At 39.1% G+C, this 18,572-nt stretch overlaps 1 protein-coding gene across 3 annotated transcripts in view; it reads left to right on the top strand.

Moving 5' to 3' along the window:
* RHOBTB1 (Rho related BTB domain containing 1) overlaps window positions 1-17,378 on the top strand; it is a 52,374-nt gene extending 34,996 nt beyond the window's left edge. Inside the window, exons 5-12 of one of the 3 annotated variants that reach the window (XR_011698495.1) lie at window positions 5,251-5,436; window positions 7,195-8,162; window positions 8,592-8,710; window positions 11,122-11,272; window positions 12,928-13,016; window positions 14,477-14,582; window positions 15,101-15,453; window positions 16,761-17,378. Coding sequence is in view for 1 of the 3 variants with exons in the window: in XM_071563313.1 (XP_071419414.1) it covers window positions 5,251-5,436; window positions 7,195-8,162; window positions 8,592-8,710; window positions 11,122-11,272; window positions 12,928-13,016; window positions 14,477-14,582; window positions 15,101-15,270 (1,789 nt within the window). In the remaining 2 variants the exon portion in view is untranslated. Of the gene's footprint in view, window positions 1-5,250; window positions 5,437-7,194; window positions 8,163-8,591; window positions 8,711-11,121; window positions 11,273-12,927; window positions 13,017-14,476; window positions 14,583-15,100 lie in introns of all 3 variants that reach the window. The other 2 variants (XR_011698496.1, XM_071563313.1) reach the window with 2 other exon arrangements.
* Window positions 17,379-18,572: the final 1,194 nt, after the last annotated feature.

Below are 18,572 nucleotides of genomic sequence, written 5' to 3'. Positions count from 1 at the left end.
AGAGTCTAACAGTTTGGATGAACCTCTACCACATTGTTTGCTCTGTAAAATTGTAATAGACTCCCTTACTTCAACCTTGCTTCTCAGAGAAAACTCACATCTAAAAATAGGGAAAAATAAAGACTATAATAGGAAAAATTCTCTGGGTTTTTCTCCCACGGCCCTCCTAAGTCTATTCTTAATGTTTGATTTTATTAAATATGTGCAATAGACTTCTAGTCAACCAAAATATAATTTATCTATCCTTATCTGATTGTGCCAGGTTTAACTCTTGTTAAGCTCTCTAAAACAAAATACACATTTTGACTTGTCCTCTAGGAAGATGAGAATATAGCACAGCAATACAGTTCAGTCTTCCTCCTTTTCTTCCTTCTCACTCCCTGCCTTGGTTTTCAGATCACACACATCTCTTCTTCACATTCTGTATTCCCCACAGCTTTATTTCCTCTTTCCAAACCCAACAGTTTTATTCCTTGACAGTATGGCAAATGATATCCCTTACACATGACCAGAAATTCTTGCATGCAGCAGTTTTTCCCAGTAACTTGTAAACTACAAACCAGAGGGAGCAACTTCTTCCTAGATAGTGCATTGTGTGCATTGGAGAAGGCAGCCTGTCCCTGTAATGAGATATAAACCCATGTAAGTGCATCTCAGCCACTTTATAACTCCAGATCCAGACTATAAAACATTAAACTTTTAAATACACTTGCTATGACATATATAACATTGCTGTTTCCTTGAAGTGCTGTCTAAAATAAGGGTATTAGTGAAGATGGAAAATATGTAGCGGTTTCTTTTTGAGAGTCGGATCTGCAGTGTAAGGTGTATGTACATATGCAGGGCATCTTGCTCTGGAGCACACACAGCAGGCAAGCAGATGACTCTTTCAAAATCTCAGTCCCAAACCAGTGCTGTGTTACACAAAACAGCTCTACCTAGGAAACTTGAAACATTTACTTCCCTGCTGCTTCCGATAGCATCATCCGAAAAGCTTGTTACATAGGTCATGTACTGCTTTTTCTTCCCCACCTCATGAGAGTTTCATTGTACTGATTGCACAGAAACTTCCAGATGTTTACACTGGCTACCTGTAGCTTGACTAGTTCTGAGGCCTGAGATTGTTAATGTAAAGTTCTCTTTGTCACTGCTCTACTGCTGCTTTTCAGCAGCGACCTGGATGCTCACTGTACATCAGATACAGTTCATAACTCACACACCAGGAGCTCACAGGGTGGCAGCAAACCATGGGCTTATTCATGCCAGAGATTTGACTGTCTAGAGAGTTTCTTTTCATTCTCTGAAGTCTAAAAAGCATAGTTTCTTCCATCAAAAGTTCTTATCCATACACATTGAGGTAATACCTACGTTAGATGGATGGGTTGCTTCTCCAAGTATGGGCAAGATTCTTTCTTTGCCCACAGAATTCTCCTATAGGAAGGCCGTAGCTACGTTTAGACCAAACTGGATTGACTTCAGATGTGACTCTAAGGGGAGCATTTTAAGTACTCTTACACTTAATTGTGAGACTCCAATGCAGGAGGTGACAGACATGTGAGTGGTAGTTGATTTGCCTTCAGATGAGAGAATCTGCTATTTTTGGGAGATAATCTGTCAAGTCCCACCCATCCTCATTGTGTTCTCCTCTGTTTGGAGCCCCAGTGAGTAGAAAGAAACCTGTTTTCTTCCCTTGGTGATGCAGGTTTCACTGGTGGTTGATCACATCCTGGAGCAAGTCACGCAGAAGTTTGGCATTTTGGTGATGCTTAAGTATCTTCAAAAGATTAAATAATAAGAATAGATGATTTGCAATTTTTTTCTGATAAACCTATGAAAATGTAGAGTGTAAGAACAAACCAGTTAGGTATTTTCAACTTGTACCGCAGAATCTACAAGACTGTGTTGGATATCCATGCTACCATTTCTGTTTGCTAAGTTATTTATAATACTTATCTTTGTTTCTCGAGATGCTTCAGTGCAAAATAACAGTATACCCAGTGTATATGTATATATATTTATTAATTTATTTTATTTAACACAGTGCCTTATCCATTGCCCATCTGCATTGGATGGTGCTCTAAGATGAATGTGATAGAGAAATTCTAAAGCATTTACCAGAGAGACTTTGAGCCTCTAGTGACAGGGCAAAGGAGAGTGGCTTAAAACTGAAAGAGGTTTAGATTAGATATTAGAAAGAAATTCTTCCCCATGAGGGTGGTGAGACACTGGAACAGGTTGCCCAGAGGAGATGGGGCTTTGAGCAGCCTGGTCTAGTGAAAGGTGTCCCTGCCCAAGGCAGGGGACTGAACTGAGGTGGCCTTTAAGGTCTGCTCCAAACCAAACTGTTCTATGATTCTATAAAGCACTTCTTGGTATTCAAGGTTATGGAAATGTTTCTTGAATTGTTCCTGAATTTTACTGGGAATTGGCTGTGAAATTTTGTTTTTAGAATAAGTGCAGCTTGTATTTGTGAATATATTGCTGTAGAGAGAAAGAAGAAAGCAGAAGTAAACCTGATTCATCCTTTCTCATTCTCCAGATAACCAACACAAAAAGTAACTGCACGAAAATGACCATAAACTAGGCATTTTTTAAAAATCATATCCTTTTACATTCCCTGAGAATACAAAAATAACATTGGTATATTTTTAACATTTGGGAAATATTAATGCTTTATTTTAACCTGACAGGTTCTGGCTTTCATGAACAAATGTCAAACTAAATTTTATACTGTAGTGTTAGCAAGTTGTAAATGTGCCTTTGACATGAAAAGGAAGTGTTGGTATTTTAATTAAAGTTTCCAAAGGACATTTTCCCCAAAATGTTCACAGTTCTATGTAGAGACAGTTAATCTTCCTCATATATTTCTGTCTCCGGTTTGTACTAAGAGTGCAAATCATGCTTGTGACTTGAATGAAAACTTATTATGACAGAGTGGCTGTATTTTGTGAGCTAGCAGAGCCAGCTGTGGTGCTGGTTCAGTGTGTGAACTCTGCCACTACCCAGTGATTTCCCATCCGTCCTGTTTATGGCACAGAACCGTTAGTTTCTCTCTGTTCAGTACAGAACTCTCAGAAATCTTCATTTTATGGGGAAGTCCAGGTTTAACACAGGATAAATAATATGCTAGTCACATTTTTTACCTCTTTTTTTTCTGTTTTTCTCTTAATTTGGAAGACACTGAGATGAGAATGTCCTGTTAGTGCAGCTCTCTGTGTGCTGTGAGCTTTGGGGAAAGAGCCCAACCACCCCAGCCCTGCTTTACGGTCGCCCAGGGAAGGTCAGAGGCGATGAGTTGCTCAACAATCACATGGAGCTTGGAGGGAAAAACATGAGACTGCCTTGGCAAGGGTAGTAACACAGGCAGGGCCCAGTCTGCTGAATAGTCTGGGCCAGCCCTGTCCAGGGAACAGATCCCCCCTAGCTCTCAGGCCCAGCATCAGGCAGTTGGGGGAGCCTTCATCTCCTGCGTGCTGTAGCTCTGCTGTGTTTGGTGTTCTGGGAGATGTGATGTGTGTCCTGTGGCTTGTAAAGTCAGGAGGGTTGGATACTCGTGACTGCAATTACTCAGCTTAGGTATTAATTTCTGAAGGACACAAGACAGGATGTCTCTCTAAGATGCTTAGTTACAGTGAGGAGCAGCCAGGCAGCCAACACTTACTGCTCCAGCAGTCGTGATGGTCTTAATTAAACAATAATTGATCACATTAAAAACATGTAACACAGATTTTTTTGTATCTTAGCTATACATTGATTTCTCTTTCTGGGAGCTAAGCAGAGGCCTGCTGGGGTCTAGGTTTTAATCTTGCCTGACCTTGAACAGAGCAAGTTTGAGCTTACAGGGTGTTTGCCTCAGCTATGTAGCAGACCCAGTGAATCTGCTGCTTAGCTCTTCACTATTTGCTAGATAACTTTCCAGCTTGAAAAGGCCTTGCTCCCAGATATGGCAGGTGTGTTGCACTTTATATAAGGAAGAGTTTTGGAGCCAGGAGTATTTCTCTTGCATTGGATTTATGCTCACAGCAGTACCCACATTGTATGCAGCTATCTTTAGAAACGGTCTTGCTGGATATATCTGTGCCCTCAGTGAAATGTAGAGAGCAGCAGTACTGAGGAGATATTTCATTATTTAAAAGGGGAATGTTAAGATTCACTGCTGCTGCTCTGTACATTACACAAACTGCAGACACAACACATTGGTGCTAAATTAAAGAATAATAGAAGTGAGATAGGCACGGTATTGCTGAGCTTATCCTGCTGACAATTCTGTAGCAATAAGTTGCCTCCTCAAAATGTCCCTTCTCAATTTTTCTCAAGAGTTTCAATTCAACCTTTTCACCCCCACCATGAGAGATCCAAGAGCTTGAGGACTGTTTTGTAACATTCCTTCCCAGATGATAAATAATGAAATTGCTCCAAGTTAGGAATCCCCTGAGACAAGTATTCAATCTTTTCTCTGCCTTTAGGTGCTAGCTCTGATAAGAGTCAGGTGATGGTTCAAGTGGGTGAACTGTCAACCTTGATCCTCATACTTACACTTTTAAAGCAAGTTCATGTAGTAAAGGACGTTTTGTTTTCTTGGAAACCTCTAGAAGCCTGCAAATATTCTCACGCTTACTCTAATTTAAGCCACTGTCCCATTCTACGCTTTACTGACCTTATTTTCCCCATAATGTTTATTTTTGCTGATATTGAAAAAGTGGTCATTCTGTAATAGTTTGTCCTTCTAACATGTTATTTATTAAAAATATTAGAGAATTGCTGTGCAAAGCACATTGCAAAGGAGTCCAACCCAGTCTGTAAAACAGTGCAGTAAAGGTATTTCTCCATGAGAAGTTTGAAAGTGATTTGTGTCTGCCTGTGTGGCTGTTCTGAAGTTTTGCATAACTCTAATTTCTCAGCACCAGTGATCTTTGAATTGCACTTTAGGTGTCCAGTCAGCAGAATTATTTCTTGGGCAATGACAGCCTGTGAGTAGCTGTTGAGTAAAAGTAGAGAATGGAAAGCCCTGCCTCTATCAGTGCTTTGCTCACACCTACAGGATCATCTCAACATAGAGGGGCAGCCCTGTCTGGGTATGTGGCTTTGTGCTCCCATGCTTTTGTGGTGATGTGTAGCTTCTATCCAACCTCTGCATGAGCAACATTCTGAGTGTCAAAGAGCAGAGTGGAGTAGTGACAAAAATAGGTGAAACTGCAGCAAAAATCCTCTGTGGGGTTTTAATCAGATATATTCTTGTTTCCTTTCTAGGTCTGATGTAGTTGTTCTGTGCTTTTCAATTGCTAATCCTAATTCCCTGAATCATGTGAAAACCATGTGGTATCAAGAAATCAAGCACTTCTGTCCTCGCACACCTGTCATCCTGGTGGGCTGCCAGCTGGACCTCCGCTACGCAGACCTGGAGGCTGTGAACAGGGCCAGGCGGCCTCTGGCAAGGTAAACCTTAAACAGAAATAAGAATTCAAAAAGAAATCACCTTGGTAGTCAGGCACAGCACTTTCAAAAGAGAAATTATAGAGCCTGATTTCCTTTTTTTGTACAGTGAGAATGTATGTGCTTTCTTCTTTTCTGATTCCGTTGTCTTGAGTTGGTTACTTCTTTAGCACAAGCAGTTACTATGTTTCCCATAATATTTTTGCACATGGGACATCTAAACTCATTTGGGTGCCTCAACTCTACAATAAAATGTGGATAATAATGATTACTGAAGGTTTTCATACATTCCATCTGAACATGTGTATCATGTCCTACCCTGTCACTACTGTCAGATACTGTTTTAAACTGACAGATTCTACTCAAATATTCTTAATTCTCAATTTTATTTTTTTGTAATTGTAATCCCAGATCATGGCAGAAAATACAATGGTTTCAAATTAAACTTTTAAAAGTTCTGAGATTAAAAGAGATTTTGGAGTCACTCTGGAGAAGCTCTTTTTCCCATATTCAGAAGACAAGCATTCACATGTTTGGACAAAACAGTCTCAAAATTACCTGCTTGCTGCTAATTTCTTCCTTTTTTGGGAATTTGAATGAGACCAAATTCAGGGAAATAAGAAAAAATATCTATGATCATGCAATTAAACACTGTATTTTAACAAATTTCTGTAAAGAGATTAATATATTGTAGGCACTTAGAAAACTTTACATTGCATTCAAATGCCTGACTTGGCAATATGATTTTCACAGGTTTGTTTGTTTTGTAATGTTCCTTCATTGTGTGGGTGGGGTGGGCTTTTTGGTTGACTCTGTAGAAGAAAATGGTTTATGTTATTCCCCCCCCCCCCCCAGCCCTTCTGCCCTAATCCTCCTTCCTACTTCATCATTAATAAAGTTTGAATTGGTGCTCTGCATGTCTAGCACAGATTTCTGCCACTTGAGCTGGTTATTTATTAGCTGGTGACTACAGCAAGCTGTTGTCTGGGGTGTGTTAAGTCTGTGCCAGCTCATGTCTGCCCAATATGGAATGCTCAGAGAACACACTGTTGGGTCATGTCTTCTGGTGAGATGATTTTTTTTGCTGGGAAAATGGATCCTAGCCCAGACTTTTTACTGGTTTGTTTACCCTACCTCATGTATTAGAGCTGTTCTGGAAATTCCTGAGTTCCCACATAATGCTTCTACAGCCACAACAAACCTATCTCTCAAAGAGTGTGTTCAGTTATACTTTTGTCATAGCCTATTATGTTTTCTTTAAAAAGCATAAGCTTAAGAAATATTTCTCAGTTCATGTTTAGCTATATTTCTGGCATTTTTATGTCATGAGATTTTCCATTTGAGTTTAAATGATGGATACGAAGATTCTGACAGAATATCTGAGTAATAAGGAATGTTACGAAATTTTTTAAATAATGAAAGTTATCGAGTATCCTAACAACTTTTTTTTTACTATAAATTTCCCTTTAATGGAGGATCAGCTTACTCTTTTTTTTGTGCAAGTGATTTCTACATATATTTAGTAACATTGCAAAGACACCACCAAACTTGCATGAAATTACAAGTATGAGCTATTCTAAAACTGTGGAGTCATGATTGAAGATTTCCAAAGGGCTTTTGGGGCTTAATTTTAGATTTGTTACATTGGAGGGATTGTTATATAAGAATTAGTGATGAACATTTTATAAAATTCCATGTTTTCTGGAGTAACTTTGTGATTGTCACTGTGTGTGACAAGGTTTATTTTTTGTTTAACCCTAGGCCAATAAAAAGGGGAGACATTTTGCCACCAGAAAGAGGCAGAGAGGTTGCCAAGGAACTCGGGATACCATACTATGAAACCAGTGTGTTTGACCAGTTTGGGATTAAAGATGTGTTTGACAATGCAATTAGAGCTGCCCTGATCTCCAGAAGACACCTGCAGTTCTGGAAATCTCATTTGAAGAAGGTCCAAAAACCTTTGCTTCAGGCTCCATTCCTACCTCCAAAAGCCCCTCCTCCAGTTATCAAAATTCCTGAGTGTCCCGTGCCGAGCATGAATGAAGCTGGATATTTATTGGACAGCCCACTGTGTGCAGATGTCATGTTTGTCCTCCAGGAGCAGGACTACATTTTTGCTCACAAGATATACCTAGCTACCTCCTCTTCAAAGTTTTATGACCTTTTCTTAATGGAATGTGAGGAAAGTCCAGATGTGGATGAAACACAGTGTAATAAAGAAAATACAAATAAGGATGTTCTGACAAGTCAACCTGAGACAAATAGTGACAGTGATGAGACATCCTTGAAAAGTGCTGATGTTAAAATTTCCCCACCAGGAAGTACTGACTCTCTAAACACGCTAGAACCTGAATCTGGTGAAGCAAACTCTGCAGCAAGATCTCTGTCATCCTGGGGGAAGGGGTTTGTTAGTGTGCACAAGGAAATGCAAGTGAATCCCGTCTCCAATCGGACCTGTCCTGTAACTGTGGTAAAAATGGATTCCTCTGTGCAGGCTGGACCTTTTAAAACTGTTTTGCAGTTTCTATACACAGGACAACTGGATGAAAATGAAAAAGACCTCACGAGGCTCGCTCAGATTGCTGAAATCTTGGAAGTCTTTGACTTGCGAATGATGGTGGAGAATATTATGAATAAAGAAGCGTTTATGAATCAGGAGATTACTAAAGCATTTCATGTCAGAAAAGCTAATCGGATAAAAGAGTGCCTTTGCAAAGGGACATTTTCTGGTAAGTAAATATGTGCATAAACAGGAAGAGCACTAATTCTTTTTCATTCATGTTACTGTCGCTTCACAGACTTCAAAAACTGTGACAGCTTAGGTTGTTCTGAGAGGAAGGGTGACCCCAAAATTACAGTGTTACTCAGGCCAACTGTTCCCACCTGGGATTCTGTAGTTTAATTTCTTAGAATCTACCCACAGCTTTTAAATAAGTGACCCTATTCTCCAAAGTGTTGAATGTCCCATATCCATCCCCCTTTTAAATGAGGCTTTTCTCATTTTAACTACATAAAACTGAGAGTTATTTTAGAGGTAGGGCCATGGGAAATGAGAGAAATCCTTGGTTAACAACAGGCAAGTGACACACACATTCTGGAGGCACAGTTTCCCTTCAAACCAGCCTTGAAGCGCATCTGTTGCTTTGTTCCCATGGCAGATGTGACATTTAAATTGGACGACGGAAGCATAAAGGCCCACAAGCCACTGCTGATCTGTAGCTGTGAATGGATGTCTGCTATGTTTGGAGGATCATTCATTGAAAGCTCCAACAGTGAGGTATTTGTCTGTTTTTGTCCATTTTGCTTACAATGTCTGATGGATTTAGGGTAATGGAAGCATCATTCTCTATCTATTTGGAAGGTTGCAATAATCCCTGGAATCAGTCTTTATTCTTCCCTTGCAAACCTGGGATGCTTTTCTTTCTAAGGCATTAAACAAGGTTGCCTAGGAAGATAACATCCTTTCTGCATGAGGCTTCCTTCCAGCACTGGAGTGTGTGTTTAAACCCAAAGTCCTTAAAAATATTAAATATGCGAGGGGAAATTAAATATGAATTTGTGCTTTCAAATAATTTTTAAGCAGTGTCAATATATATTTATACAATCAGAAGCATCACAAAGAACACTTGAGACAGGGGCATTGATGAAGGAATTAGCATTAAAGAACAGAGTGTTGAACTAGAAAAAGGAGCTGGTTTCACAGCAGAAACTAAGTGAACTTTAGTAAAAGTTTTACTAACTTTGGTAGAAACTCAGCTTAGATTCTGTAATGCATCAGTGTGTCCTCTGAAATAAAGCAGGTATGCAACACAGTTTGAAAGAGGTCAATGCTCTGAATTAAGATTTTGCAGCAGAAGCCTTATATTTCCAAATGCCTTTGTCGTATGTTTTTCACATTCCAGACACTGCTAATATCTTTTCTTGTGCCTTATCCATGCCCAGAGTTTTACCTTTGTTTTGATTTTCTCATGCCTTTCCATACTCATGGTTCTTGCTCATAAGAAGAGTTCAAGTTTGTGTTTAATATTCTGGTAGATTTTGTTCTACTTAGATTTTTCTGGCTTCTTCTAATACAGCTGTAAACATAATTCCTTTACCAGAGGCATACTCAACAAGTGGTTCATTAAAAATACATAGTTTCATTCTAGCAAGCAACATTTGGCAATGAAGAATATGCATTTATTTTCTACCAGCCTATTTTTAATGATTAGCTTAACAGTCTTAGCTCATCTTTCAAATTTAAAATATTTAGCTTCCATTTTGTAGTCTAAAGCATTCAGGAATGCTTTATAAGTTTTAAAATATAGGTACATATGAATTGAATGGTTTATAAAAATTAAAACTATCTATTTTTACATATTACCTTTTCTGTATTTGGGGTAAATTTTATAAATTGAATGAATTTATTGAATTTACAGGTCTCTGCACTAACAAAAATATGTTAATAATGAATGAGTTTCACAGCTAGCTGCTCTTACTTGGAAAACTGAGCTGCTTCCCAGAGTGGCTGATGTGCCTGAGAGCTTCATGCTTTAGCACTAACAGCTCTGGGTTGGGATCCCACCCATCCAGGCAGAGCTGAAAACAAAAATTCACAAATCCCTGAAGGTTAACATCCAGCTACCTGACAACAATTAACCCCTTCTGGCAGGAAGAGTGTGCTCGCTGCTTCCAGGCACTCAGATTGAGTTGCATGTACATTTAAATTCTTGTCACAAATTTATTATTATTTTTCTGCTGTGCCATTTTTTTCTGCAATTTCTTTAGAATAAATACCAAAGTACATTCTTCAGTGCTGACATCTCTTTCTTGAGTTATGAAGATGTACATTACAAATTGCTAATTGATGGGGATCCACTGGCTCGGGGATCCAGACAGATTAACCTGCTGCAGCCTTGAGCCCTGCAAGAATGAGTTTGACCCTGTTCTTGGAGAATTGATCATATGTGTTCAAGCTGGGGTTGAGATGCTACATATTATAGTGGGGCTTGTGAGCTGTCCTTCCTCCTCTTCTAGGCCTCCGTGCAGTGAAATGGAGTTGGGGTTGTGCTGGGGAGAAAATAGACAGCTTTTGTCGCAGTTTCGATGGCTTCATCCCATACTGGTTTCAATAATTACATGTGTGGCAAAAACAGCTGACTTTTTTTTTTACCTCATTTCTTCAGTTTTCAGTTCCTTCCCAGCATTGTTTATTTGGATAATTTGGTTATTCACAAACACACTGAGAGGGGTGGTTTTATTGTTATCCTTCAGTTTTTGTTATTCTCAGAATCCGCAGAATATCCCTTGCCAGGAGCAGACAGATTCCATTCCCTAAGAGACCTCCCAAGGGAAGTTTGGCCTGGAGTGTGCTCAGTGACTTTTATGTATCCTGCAGAGCTGTCCATTTGCAGGCTAAGAAAGCATTGAACAGATTCACTGCTGGATGTGGATACACTTCCAGCAACTTGGTAGCAAGTTGCATGTATATCCACTGGCAAAGGCTCTACCTCTGGAATGTGCTCACATGCTGGCACCTTCTTGAACCTCAGTGGGAGATTTCTGTTTCCAGAAAGGTTTTCCCTGCATTTCTAAAATAACTTGAAGATAAAAAGAGAAAGTCCAGCAAAGCGAGGGAGGTGAAATTTGGCCTCTGTATTAAAATCCCTTAATTATTAGAGACTTATTTTCCTTAAATATCTTTTCCAGGTAGTTCTTCCCAACATAAACAAGACTTCCATGCAAGCGGTTTTAGATTATTTGTATACCAAGCAACTGTCCTGCAGTCAGGAACTGGACACACTTGAGTTAATTGCATTGGCAAATAGGTTTTGCCTCCCTCACCTGATTGCTCTTGCAGGTAAGAATTTGTGGCCTGGTCCAATGCAGCGTGTTCTGCAGTGGCTGAAATGTGTTTTAATGGCTTTTGGAACAGACAAGATTTTCCCAAGTGTCAGAGAATTTTTTTTTTCTGAGAGGGATATTGTAACTCAAATTGATATTTTCATATAGAGAAGTGTATTTGCCTTTCTCTTGCCTTTTTTAGTTATGGGCCAAGTCAACTCAGAGCACTGAAGTTTTCTCTGCTTTAAAAACAGAAGGAGTAAAGCTTCTCTTTAACATTGATGAAGAGCTCCAGGTTTTCCATTAAGTAATGAATGAAGTGCTCCATTTTACATTTCTGTTCAAAGAGAGTAAATGAGCCAGAACTGGTCTAGATGATCATGTTTTTCAGAAATGCTTTCTAGATCCCTTTTCTGTCTAGATGAGAATTGGATATTTTGGTATATGAATGGTGATTCAACCCTCATTTCAGAAAGAAAACCTTTTCAGTACCATATTTAGAGAAAAAATACGGAACAAAATACCACATAAGTTTTAAAATGAAATCTATGCACACGACAGACCTCTGGGGTTTTTTTTGGTTTTTATTGTGTTTATTAGTTTCTCTCTGTGTAAGTAGTTTGTCTTCTTCTGAAGACATGAGCAAGCCCAAAACTCAGAGGCAGATGAAGCAAAGCTACACATACCTACAGGACAACATTCTGGCAAAATTTAATCACATATCAAACCCTAGCTCTGCTTCATTTGTGCATCAGGACTGTGTCTCTTGTCTTGACTGGTTCTGACAGACCAAATCCTTATTGCTGATTTTATATTTACATTTGCTTAACTGTTTTCACTAATTACAGCATAAACATACATACAGTATTAAGAATATTTCATTCCCTTTTTATTCTAGATGAAATAATTTTGAGCCCAAAGTTTACTGACAACAACTGAACCCAGCAGAATCAAGTCTACTGACAACCTTTCCCAAAAAACATTCAAACTTCTAAGATTCTAGGATATGGTTCTAGGAAAGGGTTAGGGAGAATCTTGAATTGAAATGATTTTTGGGGGAAAGCTGGTCAACCTTCATCTGGATCCTTAGGAACAGCTAATCTGAAAATCTAAAGAGGTCCTGAAGTGACCTTTTCTCTATCAGTGCTGTTTACACTCATTAATAAATCCACAATTTAATAGGAAGTGCACTATTGCCTAAAAACTTTGTATTACCCAATAGAGACAGCTGATCCATATTTCTAATTTTTACTGAATATTGTACCCATCCATTCTGCCAGAAAGAGGCTAGTGGCTGCTGAACTTTGTCCTTCGATTTGTAGTTATTAACTGCAGGCTTGCTTTCTGTCAGAAAGAGATAAGAATTGCGTGAAACCAAAATAAATTGGCTGGGTTGAGGCAAAGGGGCAAATCCTCCTGGGGACTGCACTCTGCTGGAGCAAGACAGTTTATACCTGGGATACAGAACTTTCAGCCACAGCTATAAAGGTCAGAATTTGACTTCACCCAGATGCGAAGCTGCCAAGGGTGTGTGGGTGAGTGTGACCTGTGCATAATGTCAGCCAACACCAGGAGGAGGACATACTGCCTTCATTCTTTGTTACGTGTAGATGATGTGACCTTGAAATGTGTCCATTTCCCATGTAAGTGATGAGTTTTCTCCTCCAACAGAACAGCATGCAGTACAAGAGCTGACAAAAGCCTCCATGAGTGGCATTGCAATAGATGGAGAAGTGCTCTCCTATTTGGAACTGGCCCAGGTCAGTGTACCCAGCTTTTTTAAGATATTCTGATCAGCTGCAGGACTTGCTTTTAGCACCTTACTGGTTCTGAGCCTTGTTTCTAAGTGGCTCCAAGTCTGCAGTTCTGAGAGTGACTCAGAATCAAATGTGGTTTTATTGTCTATTTTAAAGAAGGTTTTTCCATTATTTCAAAGGTTAAACATCCATTTAAGTAATTCAGAGGAGTTTGTTTTTCACATTTATATTTTGTTTTTTCTTGACTGTGGAACTTCCAAGCTCCATGTTCTTGTGACCATGGCTCAGTAACATGAAAAGCAACATAATGAAGTTGTTCAGCTTTGTAATAGTGACTGATTTTTGCCTTCCTTCCAATTCAACTCCTGTAGATTTACTTAGTCCTGTATTGCAAAGGCAACATTTTTCAGTATTTAAACTGGCTACTCAAAGTCAGTCATCTGAAAATTCAGAGTCAGTGCAAATCCTCTTTTTGTTCAAATATGTTTCAATGTTTCTTAAGTCCAAGAAATCAGTAAAAAAGAGAGCCCCCGTGCTCACAGTTACACTGCACACCGCTGTTTTCCAAACGGAATCCTACAACAGACTCCCAGATACAGGAGAAAAAGCTAAAATATTTTTAAAATTTTATTGTTTTTGATTTCACACTCATGAGTCAGCTTGAAGTCTGGGGTTTAAGTAGCACTAAAATACTGCACAGGCTGGCCACTATGCAAGAATTTCTGCAGTGGTTATAATATAATAATATATAATAACCCTACTGCAAACCCAGAAGTGAATCCCTCCCAGGAAAAAGCAGATTGCCTCACTTCCTTTTGATTTTACAAACAGTGAGTTTTCTTCTGTTTTCTTCTCCTGGTTGAAGACAGAAGCAATATCTTTAACTACTGTTAGAATATCCTCTGTGCCCAGTACCCACCTCAACACGATGTGTTTATAACCTGATATCCTAGCACACAGAATGCTAAAATCCACACACAAGATGTACAATTTGACTTGCATTTTAGCTGTGCTTCCTTGTGACTACAGGAAGGTTGTACAAGATTCTGCCTTGAGCTTGTAGTGTACCCAATTTCTGTCACTGAGCAGTTCTCCAGGGAGTTACTTTAGAGCAGGGTTTGCAGTAAGTGTAGGGATATATGACAGGTACAATCACACCAGGAAAGTCAGTTCCAGCACGCCTTGGGTTCAGATCCTGCGTGGGACTGAGTGTGCTTTGCCAGGTGCTGGGCGTGTTAAGCAGCTATTCATGAGCCTTTGGGGCCACTGGTTGTTCCAGCAGAATTGTCAAAAAGGTCTAGGGCATCTAAAGACCACTTCAGCCTCAGAAGCTCCCCTGTGTGCCAGGGAGAGTTCTGCCAGTACAATCTGCTGGGGACCATTCTGGTTTTAGCTGTTAGTGGGGGCGGCAAAATGAGTGATAACCCCAGGAAATGCAATAAGCTCTTTGTTTCTCTTCCCAGTTTCACAATGCTAACCAGCTGGCAGCTTGGTGCTTGCACTACATCTGCACCAATTACAACAGCGTTTGCTCCAAATTCCGCAAGGAAATCAAAGCTAAATCTTCAGGTATGGGCGACTTCCCTCCCCAGTTTTCATGAGGTTTTCCCTTCTTTCTCCCCACCCAGTTGATTCAACATGAAGACAGAGATGAGCTCAGGCAGCCAAGCCATGAGACTGAACCTCTGCACTATCTTGAATAGCATTCATAAATTCTTATCTGCAAAGAAAGGTCATAATCATTAGCCTGATTGCTGGGCAAGCATTATGTTCTTTACCTAATTCAGTGATGCTAAAAGGAACAGAGCTATTTTCGGGCTCTGCAATGAAAAAATACACGCTGTAAAGACCTTGATTTTTTATAGCTTTTGGTGGGCTGCAACCTCTTTAGTGCAACCACTTTCAAAGTCACGTCACACTGTAAGTAAGGCATTTTAGGAAACTGGGTGAATCCTTGATAAGCCAGACAACAGAGACTGGATGAATGATCAGCTGCATCAATTTTTGCAGACACTCCAGACGTTTCTGGGATTTGTGTATCTTATTCACTTGTTTGGGTTTTTTTTTCACTGCTTCTTTTTAATCAGATAATCAAGAATATTTTGAGAGGCACCGTTGGCCGCCTGTGTGGTATTTAAAGGAAGAAGATCACTACCAGAGAGTGAAAAAAGAAAGAGAAAAGGAAGATGTTGCACTGAACAAACATCATTCAAAGCGGAAGTGGTGCTTCTGGAATTCCTCTGCTGTAGTCGCCTGAACAAAGCAAATAAGTGGAAATCCATAGCCAGGAATTAGTCTTATTGTTAGAAATAAGATGTAGTTCAGGTTTTCAGGAAACTGTGTTCCAAGTGTGCATTTATTACTGCTAGGGTCAAAAGCACAAGCTCACTGAAAGTGAGCCTGGAACAGCTCCTTGAAGTCATATGTATATTTTTGACTGGTAAGCAGATAAATGTTGAACATTATTACATTTTTTTTTACAAAAAAACAAATCCAGCATTAATGTTTCAATCTCCAGTTGGGAAATATTTTTATACTGTCTGGTGTATTTTGTTCAGATGAAGTTCTGGATACTGTTTTATTTTACAGACCACAAAATAACCATGTAGCAGCTTTGTAATTAGATTTTATCTATTTTTACTATGCGAGTACAGTAAAATAGACAATCTTCAGTCATAAGAGACTGCTTTTAGAGTATCTCATAAAAAGTCATCTTAGGAAAAAATCTAGTTGCCTACTATAGGTTGTCTTTTTTAAACTTAGTACTGTGCACTGGTAATATAATTAGATGGTTATTTCCCCTCTAAAGTAAAGGGTTAGAATAAGATCCAATAACTGCAAGATATAGAGTGCTTGATCTTTGCTCAGCTGAATAATAGGCAGTATAATTACCTGTTCAACTGCAGGCAAATGTATTTCTAATATTTGCCATGTAAGTGCAAATAATTGCGACTGTGTGGGCCATGTGAAATCTAGTGATTCTAAGTATTCAGAGGTTTTCTATGTCTAGATCAAAGAGGATATTTCTAAAACCATTTAGAAGGGCTTATTAATTTACATCCTTATACAAGTATGGATCTGAATGCAAAAAGCAGTCACACTGCTTGCACTTGAATTACTGCATGGCAGTTACCTTGTTCTGCAGCATCTTAACCATGCAGCCATTTCTCATCCTGAATTCCTTTTTGCTTCAGTGCAAGCAAATGAAAGGGCTGCAGAAACAAGTACATGTTATCTAGTCTTACAGCATTTTGTAAGTGAAGAAGGGTCTTCACATACAAGATTACTTCAGTTTGATCCAAACTGTTTTATAGCTTTTCCCAGGTAGAACTGAAAATTTTAGATTATTTTTAAGTAGATGATATATTTCCCCTGGAAGCAGATTCCCAGAATACTGGGAGAAAACTGATGGCAAAAGCAGGAATTCTGCACAAGTGGTGCAAGAAAAGGAGAAGCTTCCAGTGTTTTCAAATAGCCTGTGTGTTTGACTTTTTATCAACCATTACTGTAAAGATGCAGTGTTACACTAGATATGTAAGGATGAGAGCATTTTTTAAAAGACCAAAACTGAAATACATAGACTGTAGAACATACACATGCAATCCTGTGCAGCATCTCAGGCACAACTCCGTAACCAAGGTAGTATTGTGTGTTAGGTTCATTAATACTGTTTTGTGCTGGCAGCTAAGCACACCAATGTGAAAAGCTGTTTGTTTGTTTATTTGTGGTTTTTTTCTGTATCCAAAGGCAAGGCAGTACAGACACACCCCAGCACTGTAGGAAAGGCTTTGGCCTGAAAGCCATACCCACCTCTACATATTTGCATTCTGAACGGACTCATTCTTGGCAGATGCTACCACAGGATGGTAGAAGCCACCCAGCACGGCAAGAGATGCTGCTCTACAAAGTTCTGTAAGGAAAGACAGTGAGAGAGTCCTACCCCTTTAAGATTCATCACCTTATGGTGATAAAGAAGGGCTATAAATGATGGTCGCAAATATGTCTCCTTAATTCTCGGTCAGTGACAACGTGCAGTGTGGAGAAGAACATCGAGTGAGAGAAGATGTGTCAAGACTAAGATGAGATAAATAGCTGTTGTCATAAAATGTTAACCAGTCACATTTTAAGTAAGTATTGCTACTAGGTTTTACACAACCAAAGCTACTATATGATTGTAATCTTGCCAAACTGTAACGGATATATAAATGAACCTGAGGTATATGCAATAATATCCAGTTATTCTAGTTATCAGCTACTATAACCAAGTGGCTGGTTCATTTGGTTAATGCTGTCTATGGCCTTTAATCTTGGTGGTTATTTTGTGTTTTTTATTTTGGAAAAATAAAACTGTTTAGTTACAAGTTGTCTCCCAGCTCTTCGAAACAACTTGCTAAATTTTGAATTATGTGCCTTCATTTTGAGTGCTGCTTGTAAGCATTTAGTTGTGGTGTCATTCATTGAATTTTACTGAACTGATATTTGCACAGCACATTAGGATTTATGGTGTGGAGTGGCACAAGGAAATCCTGCAGTGGTTGTATATGATGGTGGAAGGTTGGTGCTTGTCACTTGCTGTTAAACTGCAAAGCAAAAAAAAAAAATCTCCTGCCACTTTTCCCCATGGTTTCTGATATTTAATTAGCGTGATATTGCCCAAGGGACATGAAACTAATTGGTCATGACAGACACGGGGAGGAAAAAATGTTGGTAAACAGCAGGAAGTCTGTAAGGTTTTCAGTATGCTCTAAACTTTGTACAAACACTGTTTTCCCTGCTTTCTCCCTGCCTTAGTTTCCAACCATTACGCAGAATTCCTCATTAACTGCTCATAGACCCTCAACAACTACCTCCCTGAATATAGCTTGTTTAATTGATAGATGTAGAAAGTTGGTACTTTTCTACAGAATTTTACCAAGATGTCATGCAAAGAATGCCATTTTAAGAGCTTTGAAAAAAATCACAAAGCAATGCCAAGGACACACATTCAGTACACAGTGTTTATTTTTTTCAAGTGCTAATTTATGAAAATGTTACATATCTAGTTTATTTTTTGAAGCAAAAGTTTATTTCTTTGAACTTGCTATTAGAAAAAATAATAGACTAAAAAGAAAAAGTGGTGAAATTAGATGTAAAAATGCTTCTCTTGATTATGAGAAAAACAATAGCATGGAAGGAAGAAGCAAATCAGAAGCATTGCTCTCCAGGACCTTCTTTTTAAGACCAATACTAAGAAGTTGCATGTCCTTTGTTTGTGGGAAGTTTTTCTGTTTGTTCTTTAAGACAGAATTTCTGTGAGCAAGTTTCTCTGCAGCACAACACAAACCAGTTTCTGCAGTTTCCTACCCACGAACAGCCCATCGGAGCCAGGAATAGAATTGTTTTGTGAGTGAGATGGGATTGGCCAGACCTCAACCACAACTCACTAATTTTATTCACTGAAGACCTACTCATCACAGTCTTTTAGTCAGATCAGGCCTCCAAGTGAGCAAAGGTAAGCCAGACAGGATGAAATATGTGGGTAGCCAAAAGGGTTGCTGAGTAGAAGACTAATCTGGAAAT

This window comes from Pithys albifrons, chromosome 9, assembly GCF_047495875.1.
Source record: "Pithys albifrons albifrons isolate INPA30051 chromosome 9, PitAlb_v1, whole genome shotgun sequence".
Taxonomy (NCBI): domain Eukaryota; kingdom Metazoa; phylum Chordata; class Aves; order Passeriformes; family Thamnophilidae; genus Pithys; species Pithys albifrons.
Note: the sequence above shows the minus strand (reverse complement) of the source record. Positions and strands in the feature narration are given on the sequence as shown.